General features: G+C 37.5%; 1 protein-coding gene across 4 annotated transcripts in view; it reads left to right on the plus strand.

The window, feature by feature from the left end:
* Mettl4 (methyltransferase 4, N6-adenosine) overlaps nt 1-12439 on the plus strand; it is a 31981-nt gene that overhangs the window by 2876 nt on the left and 16666 nt on the right. For all 4 annotated transcript variants that reach the window (XM_075956222.1, XM_075956224.1, XM_075956221.1 and 1 more), the window contains exons 3-4: nt 2076-2138; nt 5022-5391. In XM_075956222.1, the coding sequence (XP_075812337.1) occupies nt 2076-2138; nt 5022-5391 (433 nt within the window). The remainder of the gene's footprint in view (nt 1-2075; nt 2139-5021; nt 5392-12439) is intronic.

Consider the following 12439-nt stretch of genomic DNA (forward strand, 5'->3'; position numbering starts at 1 on the left):
TTGGCTTGTCCTTGTGATTGTATACTTACATCAGTTGACTCTTTGTAACCCTAGGGTATCAACTGTCTGATGCTCGGAATAAGCTGGATATTGCATGAGACTTTAATCTGTCTCTTCTCCAAAGTAACATGCCTTTTGACTTCAATTTTCAAGTCAAGGTATTTTCAAAATACCTATCTTGGATTAATTCAGCAGCATTTATATGCAAATATCTTTTAGCAGCTGTTGCTCCTTCCTCAGCATTCAAACAATTCAAAGAGAGCATAATGGCATACAGTATCAAGATTCTCTGTGTATTTTCCATCTTTATGTGGCTTTACTTTAATCTCTATTTCTTTTATTTTTTACTTTTAACTCTTGGCTTTTTGAGACAGGTTCTCTGTGTATCTTTGTCTTGGAACTCCCTTTGTAGAGCAGGCTGTCCTTGAACTCACAGAAATGCACTTGCCACTGCCTCCCCAGTGCTGGGATTAAAGGTGTCTGTTAAGACACCTTGAACTCACAGAGATCTGTCTGTCTCTGCCTCCCAGGCACTGGGATTAAAGGCCTGTGCTACCACACCTTGAAGTCACAGAGGTCAATCTACTTCTACCCCTTGAAGTCACAGAGGTTAATCTACTTCTGCCTCCCAAGTGTTGAAATTAAAGGTGTGTACCACCACACCCAACTACTCTCTTTCTTTCTCCAAGTGTTGGGATTAAAGGTGTGTATCACTACACCCAACTACTCTCTTTCTTTTTTATGTTTAAGGACTTTAACCTTTAGCCTGTATATATTTTTAACATTTAACACACTATAATATTTTTTTTGTGTGTTTTTGGATTCAGTTTGCCAGTATTGAGTATTTTTGCATCAATGTTCATGAGGGAGATTGGTCTGTAGTTCTCTTTCTCTGTTGAGTCTTTGTATGGTTTGCGTATCAGGGTAACTGTAGCCTCAAAAAAGTAGTTTGGCTATGTCCCTTCTGTTTCTATTTTGTGGAACAATTTGAGGAGTATTGGTAATAGCTCTTCTTTGAAATTCTGTGCTGAAGCCATCTAGTCCTGTGCTATTTTTGGTTGGAAGACTTTTAATGACTACTTCTATTTCCTTAGGGGTTATAGGTCTATTTAAATTGTTTGTCTGTTCTTGATTTAGTTTTGGTATGTGGTACTTATCCAGAAAACTGTCCATTTCCTTTAAATTTTCCAATTTTGTGGAGTATAGGTTTTTGAAGTATAACATGACGATTCTCTGAATTTCCTCAGTTTCTGTTATGTCCTTCTTTTCGTTTCTGATTTTGCTTAAGCCCTGGTGATCTGATAAGATACAGGGATTTGATAAGATACAGGGATTTATTCCAATTTATTTGTGTGTGTCTGTTGAGATTTATGACTGAATTTGTGGTCGGTTTTAGAGAAGGTTCCATGAGGTGCTGAGATGAAGGTATATTCTTTTGTTTTTCGATCGAATGTTCTATAGATGTCTGTTAAGTCCATTCGGGTCATAACATGTGTTGGTTCCGTTATTTCTCTGTTAATTTTCTGTCTGACAGACCTGTTCAGTGAGAGTAGAGTATTGCAGACCTGAGGAGCCATACATGCAGACCTAAGGAGCCATACATGCCTTTGAGGTTTTTTTAATTATTGATTTAATGTGTTCAAGTGTTTTGTCTGTAAATATTTCTGTCCACCATGTGTATATCTGCTGAGACCAGGAGAGGGCATCAGATCCACTGCAGCTAGAGATATAGATGGTTTTGAGCCACCATGTGGGTGCTGGGAACCACACCTGGATCTTTTGTAAGAGCAACCAGTGCTCTTGACCACTGGTCTTTGATAGCCTATAGATGGTTCATGTTCAGAAATAAAAAAAGTTGAGAGTAATTCTACCTTATGAGAAGAATCACAGTTCCTTCATATCCCATGGGTACTTGTACTCTTTGCACTGATTTTAATCTCAGTGGAACTTCTTACCTTTAAAAAATAGATGCAATATTAAAAAATGTAGTACAAAAAATAAAATCTAACAGGTTACAAAATGTCCGCTTTGCGATAGACTGCCACATTATGTTTTCCTTGTCACCTTCTCTTTAGAAGCGTAAAAGAAGTCTGGCTTTCAATCAAGGTGAATTAGATGCCATGGAACATCATACAAAGGTAGGTAGAAAATATTTATTGATAGGCCAACCTGGTCAACAAGAGCTAGTTCCAGGACAGCTAGGACTGTTACACAGAGAAACTCTGTCTCAGAAAACAAAAACAAACTCTCTCTCTCTCTCTCTCTCTCTCTCTCTCTCTCTATATATATATATATATATATATATATATACACATACATATATATGTATATATATGTATATATATATGGAAAATTAGTATGAAGTAGCATAAAAATGAACAAAATATATCTTAGAAATAAAGCAATTGTTTTGGTCAGAATTCGAATTTAAGTGGTTCATTTTTTCTCAGTAATGAACAATTTAAGCCAATATTTATAACACTACATATGCTTCTATTAGTTTAGGTAGTTGATGAATTAATCTTGTGCTATTGGTTAGGTTCTTCGAGAATGTCGCAGTGTTTTTACTCTTGCATGGTTTTTCTCATGTGTTAAATTTAGGTTCAACAAAAAACGGTTGAACATAGACTGTTACTTGACTATATATATATATATATATATATATATATATATATATATATATATAATGAAAACAGGGTCATTGGAGGACAGACAGGGGACCAGTGATGGATGGAAGGATGGGGAGAGTAGAATGAGGCTGTCTTATGTATGAAATCAGTTTGATAGTGTACTTTTGCAGAGTCAAATTTGCCAAAAATGCATAGAATGAATTAGAACCTTTAAAAAGTCTGTACAATTTGTACTTTCCGTATTGGAAATGATGTAAAGATGAAATACATAACATGGAGAATTATGGAAACAATGCTGACAATTACTAGAGGGAAATACCCTCTAAGCCTCTGAAAACAGCAAGAAACCTGCCCACAGGTTCAACAGGAGGATAAGAATACTACAGCTCTAGATGATGACCGCTGCCTGGAGGGAGGCTCCAGAGGGCCAGCTCCACCTTCATAGTTTGATGTCTCGTATTACGATGAATTGCTGATTTTTGACTTAATTGTTTTAGTTAGCCTAGAATGTGATGAGGTTCATCATGACATTTTCATACATATATATATATCATTGTACTTTGCTCATATTCCACCCCCTCATTAGTTTTCTCCCTCTCTTTAACCCTTCCTGGTAGTCCCTTCCTCCCTCCAAGTAGTCCCCTTCTTCCTTCATGATGCATATATACACACAGGCTTAAATAGTGATATAAATGCATAGATCATCAAGTCTACATTCTGCATGAGAGAAAACATACTTTTTTGTTCTCCTTCCTGTTAATTATCTTGGTTTGAACATTTGGTAGATATTATCATGTCACTACTGTAGAAGTCATGGAGTAGTTAGATTATACATTGAATCGTTTTCCCCCCAGAAACTGCCATCCTGGTTTTCATAGCCGCTGCACAATTTTTGTATTTCCACCAACATTGCATACCAGTTTTTCTACTTTTTCATCAAAACATTTTGTTTTATTTTGTAATTGCCATCCTAATGGGTATGAAATGAAATCACATTATGAGTCTAGGTATCTTGATATTTTATATTTTTACTTCCATTGTGAGAATAACATTTTCTAATCTCTCTTGTAATTTCATCTTTGACCTGCATGAATTATTCAGAAGAGAACTATTTCATTTGCATTTGGTTGATTTTATTTTATTTATTTATTTTTAGTTTTTCAAGACAGGGTTTCTCTGTGGTTTTGGAGCCTGTCCTGGTACTAGCTCTTGTAGACCAGGCTGGTCTCAAACTCACAGAGATCCGCCTGCCTCTGCCTCCCAAATGCTGGGATTAAAGGCGTGAGCCACCACCGCCCGGCTCTTGGTTGATTTTAGTATCAATTTGTTCTTGACTTCTAACTTAAATCCTTTGGGTAGAAAAATAAATTCTGGCTCCTTTAAGTCTGTAGAGCTTTGTTTCATTGCCCAGCATATACATTATCTTTGAGATTACAATGTGGGGTTGAAGATTATGTTCTGTAACTGTTAGATATGGTGCTCTTAGGTGTAACATTGAGAGCTTCACTGTCTGCAGAATTTGTGTTACTTGTTCTACCCTTTCTGTTGGGTTTTCAAAGATGGGTTTAGAGCAGTGTCTAAGGTCAGTATTTCCCCTGTACTGAAGATGTGATTAGCCAACACTCCATGAGGACGGTGAAGACCGAGATTTAGGAAGTGTACAGGTTAGCCTACCATGAAGTTTCATAGATGCTGCAGAAGGTGTGGAATGTCTAGACCAGGACAAAGGACTCTGGTTCCTGCCACAAGGAAAAACATGCGCTTTATGTTGACAGGTGCCCTTTGTCCCCATGTCCTACATGAACGTTGTGAGGTTTGTCTGTGCAGAGTCACTTTTTTCTCATCACCACAGCCAAGTATCTAAGAGAAGCAACCTAAGCAAGGAAAAGTTAGTTTTGGCTCGAAGCTTCAGCATTTTGTATACATATATTGTCACATTATGTCATAGGGGGTTTATGAGGTGTGTTTAATTCCATAGAGTTCAAAAGTAGTCTCTTAACACTCTTATAGTCCCATTATACTCTAAAATAACTCTGAGCTTAATAAGAGTAGATTTTAATAAATGAAATAAGATATTTAAAGCACAGCACAAATTTAATTATTTGGAAATTTAATTGTAATCTAATTTTACTTTATGTGTGTGGATGTTTCACCTGCATGCATGTCTGTGTGTCGTGTGTGTGCTTGGGTGCCCTCTGAGGAGGTGATAGAGCTCCTGGAACTGGATTGACAGCTGATTGTGAGCGACTGCGTGGGAGTTGGGAACTGAACCCAGATTCTCTTTAAGAACAGCGAGTGCTTTTAATTGCAGAGCCATCTTTCCAGCCCCTGGAAAATAATTTTAAACCAGCATTATTTTAATGTACTTTAAACATTTTTTTTTCCCCATAGATCAGAGAGCTGATTTTGGGTGGATCCTCGCAGTTAATTCAAGAAGGTCTCAAAAGTGGTGTTCTCTGCCCCGTTGTTGAAACCCAGCATGGAAATAGTGGCCGCGTCCCATTACCACTCGATGCTTGCAACTTGTCAGAATTATGTGAAATGGCAAAGCACTTGCCTTCCCTCGAAGACATGCATCTTCAGACGCTCCCATTGGCAGAAGATGATATGTCTGTTATAGAGCTGGATTTATCGTCACAGGTCATTGAAAACAACGCTAGCTTTTCCAGAATGATTAATTTAATGGGTCAGAAGTACCTGCTACCACCGAACAGCAGCTTTCTCTTGTCTGACATTTCTTGTATGCAGCCTCTTCTGAACTGTAAGTAGTTTTTTTTTTAATATTTATTCATTTATTATGTATAGCATATTCTTTCTGTGTGTAATGTCTGAAGGCCAGAAGAGGGCACCAGACCTCATTACAGATGGTTGTGAGCCACCATGTGGTTGCTGGGAATTGAACTCAGGACCTTTGGAAGAGCAGGCAATACTCTTAACCGCTGAGCCATCTCTCCAGCCCTGAACTGTAAGTAGTTTTATGTTTGTTTCAGAAAAAGATAATTTTTCTGTCATCTCAGAGGAGTTTGAACTTGGAGTGTAAGTTCAGTTTTCAAATGCTGACTTTGCTCTGTTGTTTATTTCTGAGACAGTCTTGTTAAGTAGCCCAGGCTGGCATTGAACTTGTATGCAAACCAGGATGGCCCTGATATCTCAATTGTGCTCGACTTTGCCTTAGTTTCCTGGATGCTCGGATTCTAGGTCTGCATCACCATACCTACCTCCTGCTTTCTAAAAATAAATGCATTTTTATGACATGTAAAGGGTTAAAGAATTGGTACTTGAGAAAACAAATATAATACTTAATGTTCTCAGGAATTCAAAACACACTTGTGTTTGAGAATTTATCAAAATGAAAATATTTTAGTTGTGAATATTAATTCCTAGGTGTTTCCTAGCCTTTAAGTTTTTTTCACTTCTTACCTTTTATGTTACTTTTAAATTTTAATGTCATTTTTTTAAGAAAAAGAAATGTTGAGTACAAACATCGTGCAAAAGCACATAGTTTCCTACTGGGAGATGGGTTAACTCTTCTGTGTTTGAGACAATCAAGTACTTTTGCAGCAATGTCCATAGAGTTTTTGTTTTCCATAGAGTTTGTTATTGTTGTTTTGTTTTTTTAAAATATCCCTGGGGCTGGAGAGATGGCTCAGTGGTTAAGAGCACTGCCTGCTCTTCCAAAAACTGGGTTAAATCCCCAGGACCCACAACTATAATTCTAATTTCAGGAGGTCTTATGCCCTCTTCTGGCCTTGGTGGGCATCAGACACAAATGTGGTATACAGACATACATGTAGGCAAAACACTGTACACATAAAATAAAAACAATAAAGATCTTTTTTTTGTTAAAAAAAAGACAAACAAAAACTATTCCTATGCAGTTTTGTCATGACTGAAATTCCTTAAAATTCTTTTCAACTACTGTGGACTTACACTCATCTTAGTTTCAAGATGCCTTAAGAAATATAAAATTTGCGGGACAGTAGTGGTGCACTCCTTTAATCCCAGCACTTAGGAGGCAGAGGCAGGGGGATCTCTGTGAGTTTGAGAAGGGTCTATAGAAGAAATACAAAATCACTTTAGCTAAGAAAGTTGAATTGGAAGTATTATCTCTGTTTGGCCAAGTTCTCCCATATTTTGTCAGTACAAGGCCAATTAGTAAGACTATTATAATAGCTATGGCTTATGCACTAACTATTCCTGTATTCTTTTTACAGAAGACTGCAGTGAGAAAGGATTAATGTTCTACAGGTGCTAAAAAAAATAGTTTTCAGATACTGGTCCTTCTAAAGTCATTCCTTATCAAACTTCTTGAAACATTTTTTTTTGTATAAAGTTTAAAAAGTTGAAGTCTACAGTCACCAGGCTGGTAGTCATAGACACACAAAAACAAGCTTGCTTTCTATGCCTACTTCTGAAGGCCACTGAGGATTAAGTGAGGTTAAAAACAACTACTTCCTTATTTTATTTATTGTATTATGTATAGTTGGAATTTTCCTTGGGCCACCAACCAACTCCCAAATAATTTATTATTAATGCTTACTATTAATTATAAGTGCTTAGTCTTAGCTTAGGCTCGTCCCGCTGGCTCTTTTAACTTAATTTAACCTGTTTCTATTCATCTACATTTTCCCTTGGGGCTTCTTAACTTTCTTTCATTCTGTATGTCCTGCTTTCCTGCTTCCTCCGTGTGTATCTGGCTGGCCACTGGTTTCTCCTTAGTATCTCTTTTTCTTTCTTCCTTTCTAAGCCTAAATTCCTCCTCCTACTTAGTCTCCCTGCCTGCAAGTCCTGCCTATACTTCTTCCTCCCTATTGGCCATTTAGCTTTTTGTTAGACTAATCAAGTAAAATAGCAACACATTTTTACATATAATTAAACAAATGCACCAATCTTTACATAGTTAAACAAATATTTTGCAACAATTAAACATCATTTCTCCTTTTACTTTTTTTCTTCAAACCCTCTCATATATGCCTCCTTGTTCCCTTTCAAATTGATGGATTTTTCATTAATTTTGTTACATGCGTATATGTATGTAATCTGCTCAATCTGCATGATACTTGTCTGTATGCTTTCAGGGTTATAATTAGGTTCAAGGGAGATAAATACACAGGGAAAAAGGAGAGCAAAATAATAGTATGGATATGTGAAAAAATCCTAAGGAATCATACTGTTAACTACCTAAGAAACTATAATACACACATACTTTAACTTAGTATAATGTTATTTGTATGTATGTTTTCAGGGCTCACTGTTTGGTATTGGATAAGCAATCGGTGTACTCTTCCCTCAGTAAGACTAAAACTGTCTCTCCACTCCTGGCATTTGTGAGTTCCCTATAGTTCTTTGTGTAGGGCTGGTTGGCCCCTTGTCCCCTGTAGCATTGCCTCTTGTCCTTCTCCAGCTCATATTTAAGCAGTCATGTTAATGAGATTTTGTGGGTGTAGCTTCTGACATTCCTAGGAGATACAATGTCACAGCAAACTCCATGATCCTCTGGCTCTTATAATCTGTGTCTCCTCCTTTACAATGTTTCCTGAGCCTTACGTGTAGTGATATTTCATTTGTATTTTAATAAAGATCAGAGAGTAAGTGGTAGCACACACCTTTAATCTCAGTAGCCACTCTAGTTTGTCATAGAAACTGGGTGGTGCACGCCTTTAATCCCAGTGGTCTGCACTCCCAGCAGCAGTGGATGAGAGTCCCCTGTATTCTACGTCCTTGCCAGCAGGAGCTGTCACTTGTGTTATTGATGCTAGGGATTCTGACAGGTGTAAAACGGACTCTCAAAGCAGACTTGGTTTGCATTTCACTAATGACGGAGAATGTTGAATATTTAAGTATTTCTCAGCCATTTAAGATTCCCCTATTGAGAATTCTCTGTTTAGCTCTATACCCCATTTTTATTGAGTCATATGTTTTCTTGATATCTAGTCTTTTGAGTTCTTTATACATTTTGTTTGAGTTTTTTATACAATTTTGGATATTAGCCCTTTATTAGATATGTAGTTGGTAAAAAAATATTTTACCATTCTGTAGGCTGCCACTTTGTCTGAATAATGGGAATTTTTTGCCTTGCAGAAGCTTTTCAGTTTCATGAGATCCCATTTATTAATTGTTGATCTTAGTGTCTGTGTTAATACTGTTCTGTTTAGAAAGTCTTTTCCCGTGCCATTGAGTTCAAGGCTGTTCCCTACCTTTTCTTCTGTTAGGTTCAAGATATCTGTTTTTAGGTTGAGATCTGTGTGGGAATTCCTTTCCACTAAATTTTTTTTGTGTGGGTGGGGTCTCAGCATTAGGGTGGCTTCTGTGTGCCAACATCATCTCTTATAAGGGAGAGGAATGGTCTCTCTTACTCTCCTGTATGGTGGTTGGAGATCTGGTTGCAGCTTCCATTGCTTCCAAGCCAAAGGACAGTGGTGACTCTTCACCTTATTGTTACTCATGAGTGTTCCCCAATAAATATTTGATATTCTTTTATTTTGGGCTCTCATGGACTCACTTACCCTTGCCTACACCTGGGGCCCAGTGTGGGGCATAGACCCACATCCCTGAGAGTAAGAGTCTCATGCTCTACTTGATGGAGCTCTTTGATCAGTTTGGAGTTGAGTTTTGTGCAGGGTGATAAGTATGGATTTATTTGGAATTCTCTACATACAATCATCCAGTTTAACCACCACTATTGGATGATGATCCTGTCTCTCCCCCCATGTATTTCTGGTTTCTTTATCAAAGATCAGGTGTGCATAGGTATGTGAATTTTTGTCTGGATCCTCAATTTGATTCCACTTATCAACATGTTTGTGTTTATTTCGGTTCCTTGCTGTTTTATTGCTATAGCTCTGTAGTGCAGTTTTAAATAAGGGATGGTGATACATCCAGCACTTTTACCACCCAGGATTATTTTAACTAACCTATTTTTTGTATGTGTATTTTGTATGTGTTTTCATATGAAGCTGAAAATTGTCCTTTCAAGATCCATGAAGAAATGTGTTGAAACTGTGCTGGGGAGTGCATTGCATCTGTGGATTGTTCCTGACAGGATGGGCCTTTTTACTATGTTATTCTTACTGATCCATGAGCATGGCAGGTCTTTCCATCTTCTAATACATTCATTCACCATTTTATTTCTTTAGTGTCTTAAAAGTTTTGTTTCGGTTTGGTTTTTCGAGACAGGGTTTCTCAGTTGCTATGGAGCCAGTCCTGGAATTAATTCACTCTGTCGACAGGCTGGCCTCGAACTCACAGAGCTCCGCCTGCCTCCGCCTCCCAAGTGCTGGGATTAAAGGCGTGCGCCATCACCGCCAGACAGTGTCTTTTTTTTTTTTTTTGGTTTTTCAAGACAGGGTTTCTCTGTAGCTTTGGTGACAATCCCAGAACTAGCTCTTGTAGACCAGGCTGGCCTCGAACTCCCAAAGATCCGCCTGCCTCTGCCTCCGGAGTGCTGGGATTAAAGGCGTGCGCCACCACCGCCCAGCCTGACAGTGTCTTAAAATTTTTATCGTACAAGTCTTTCACTTGCTTCGTTAGTTGTCCCAAGATACTTTATGTTATTTGAGGCTATTAGGGAAAGTGTTGCTTCCCTGATTTCTTTCTCAGTCCATTTGTCATTTGTAGACACAAAGGCTATTGATTTTTGTCGGTTAATTTCGTATCTAGCTACTTTGCTGAAAGTGTTTATTAGCTGTAGGAGTTTCCCAGAAAATTTTTAGGGCCAGTTATGTGTACTATTATGTCATCTGTAAATAAAGATACCTTCACTTCTTCCTTTCCAATTTTATCCCCTTGTTAGTTGCCTTACTGCTCTAGGTAGGACTTCAAGTACTATATTGAATGGTGATAGATTGGACCACCTTGTCTTTTTACTGAGTTTAGTGGAATCGCTTTGAGTTTCTCTTCATTTAAGGTGATGCTGGCTATGGACTTGATGTAAACTACCCTTTTTAGGTTGAGGTATATCTCCTTAATCTCTCCAGAACTTTTTTCATGAAGAGCGTTGGATTTTGTCAAAGGTCTTTTTTTTAAATAAATATTTATTTATTTATTATGTATACAATATTCTGTCTGTATGCCTGAAGGCCAGAAGAGGGCGCCAGACCTCTTTACAGGTGGTTGTGAGCCACCATGTGGTTGCTGGGAATTGAACTCAGGACCTTTGGAAGAGCAGGCAATGCTCTTAACCACTGAGCCATCTCTCCAGCCCCCAAAGGTCTTTTCTATATCTAATGAGATGATCATGTAGTTTTGTCTTTCAGTTTGTTTATTTGATAGATACATTTACTGATTTTTTGTTTTGTTTTGTTTTATTTTTGAGACAGGGTTTCTCTGTAACTTTGGAGTCTGTCCTGGAGCTAGCTGTTGTAGACCAGGCTGGCCTCAAACTCACAGAAACCCGCCTGCCTCTTCCTTCCAAGTGCTGGGACTAAAGGCGTGCGCCACCACCACTTGGCTCATTTACTGATTTTTATATGTTGAACCATCCTACATCTCTGGGATGAAGCCTACTTTTAAATTTGTTTTTGGATTCAGTTTGCAAGCATTTTTATTGAGAATTTTTGCACCTACATTCATAAGGAAAATTGGTCTGTAATCCTCTTTCTTGTTGTGTCTTTGTGTGGTTTAGGGATCGGGGTAGCTGTGTCCTCATAAAACAAATTGGGCGATTTCCTTATGTTTTTATTTTGTGGAATAATTTGAGGAATATTGACATTAACTTTTTCTTTGAAAGTTTGGTAGATTTTTTATGTTAAAACAAAAAAATAAAGACCCTGGGCTTTCTTTTTGATTGCTAGACTTTTAACGACTGCTTCTATTTCACTATGGGTTATAGGTCTAATTAAATTGTTTATCTGATTTTGATTTAACTTTCGTAAGTGGTATAGAGAAAATTACCCATTTCTTTTAGATTTTCTAGTTTGATGGAGTACAGGTTTGTAAAGCATGTCCTTGTGATTCTCTGGATTCTCTCAGTGTCTGTTGTTATGTCCCTCTTTTTATTTCTAATTTTGTTAATTTTGATATTCTCTTTCCACCTTTTAGTTAATTTAGATAAGGTTTGTCAATCTTATTGATTTTCTCAAAAACCTAACTTTTTGTTCCATTGGTTTTTGTAGTTTTATTTTATTGATTTCATCCTTGACTTTGATTATTTCTTGCTATCTATTCATTTTGGGTGTGATTTCTCCTTTTTGTTCTGAACCTTCAGGTATGCTATTAAATTGCTGCAATAAGACATCTTCAATTGTTTTTTAATGTAGGTACTTGGTATTACAAACTTGCCTCTTAGAACTAACTACTTTTGTTGTGTCCCATAGTTTGGGTATGTTGTGTTTCATTTTCTTTCAGTTCCAAAAAGTCTTTAATTTCTTTCTTATTTCTATCTTGAGCCATTTTTTTTCATTCATTAGTGAATCCAGTTCCCATGAGTCTGTAAACCTTGTGTTGTTTCTGTCATTGCTGTCCAGATTTAACAGGCAGTGGTGGTGCATGCCTTAATCCCAGCACTTTGGGAGGCAGGAACATGTAGATCTCAGTGAGTTTGAGGCCAACCTGATCTACAAAGTCAGTTCCAGGACAGCTAGGACTGCTACACAGAAAAACCCTGACTTGAAAAACCAAACCAAACCAAACAACCAAACAAAAAAATACCTAGTTTTAATTGAGGATGCATGGTGTTGTTTTGGTTTTCTTGTATCTGTTGAGACTTGCTTTGTGGCCGAGTATGTGGTCATTTTTGGAGAATGTTCCATGAAGTGCTGAGATGAAGTTATTATTCTTTGGTGTTTGGGTGAAATATTCTGTAAATATCA

The sequence above is a fragment of the Microtus pennsylvanicus genome, chromosome 22 (assembly GCF_037038515.1).
Source record: "Microtus pennsylvanicus isolate mMicPen1 chromosome 22, mMicPen1.hap1, whole genome shotgun sequence".
NCBI classification, from domain to species: Eukaryota; Metazoa; Chordata; class Mammalia; order Rodentia; family Cricetidae; genus Microtus; species Microtus pennsylvanicus.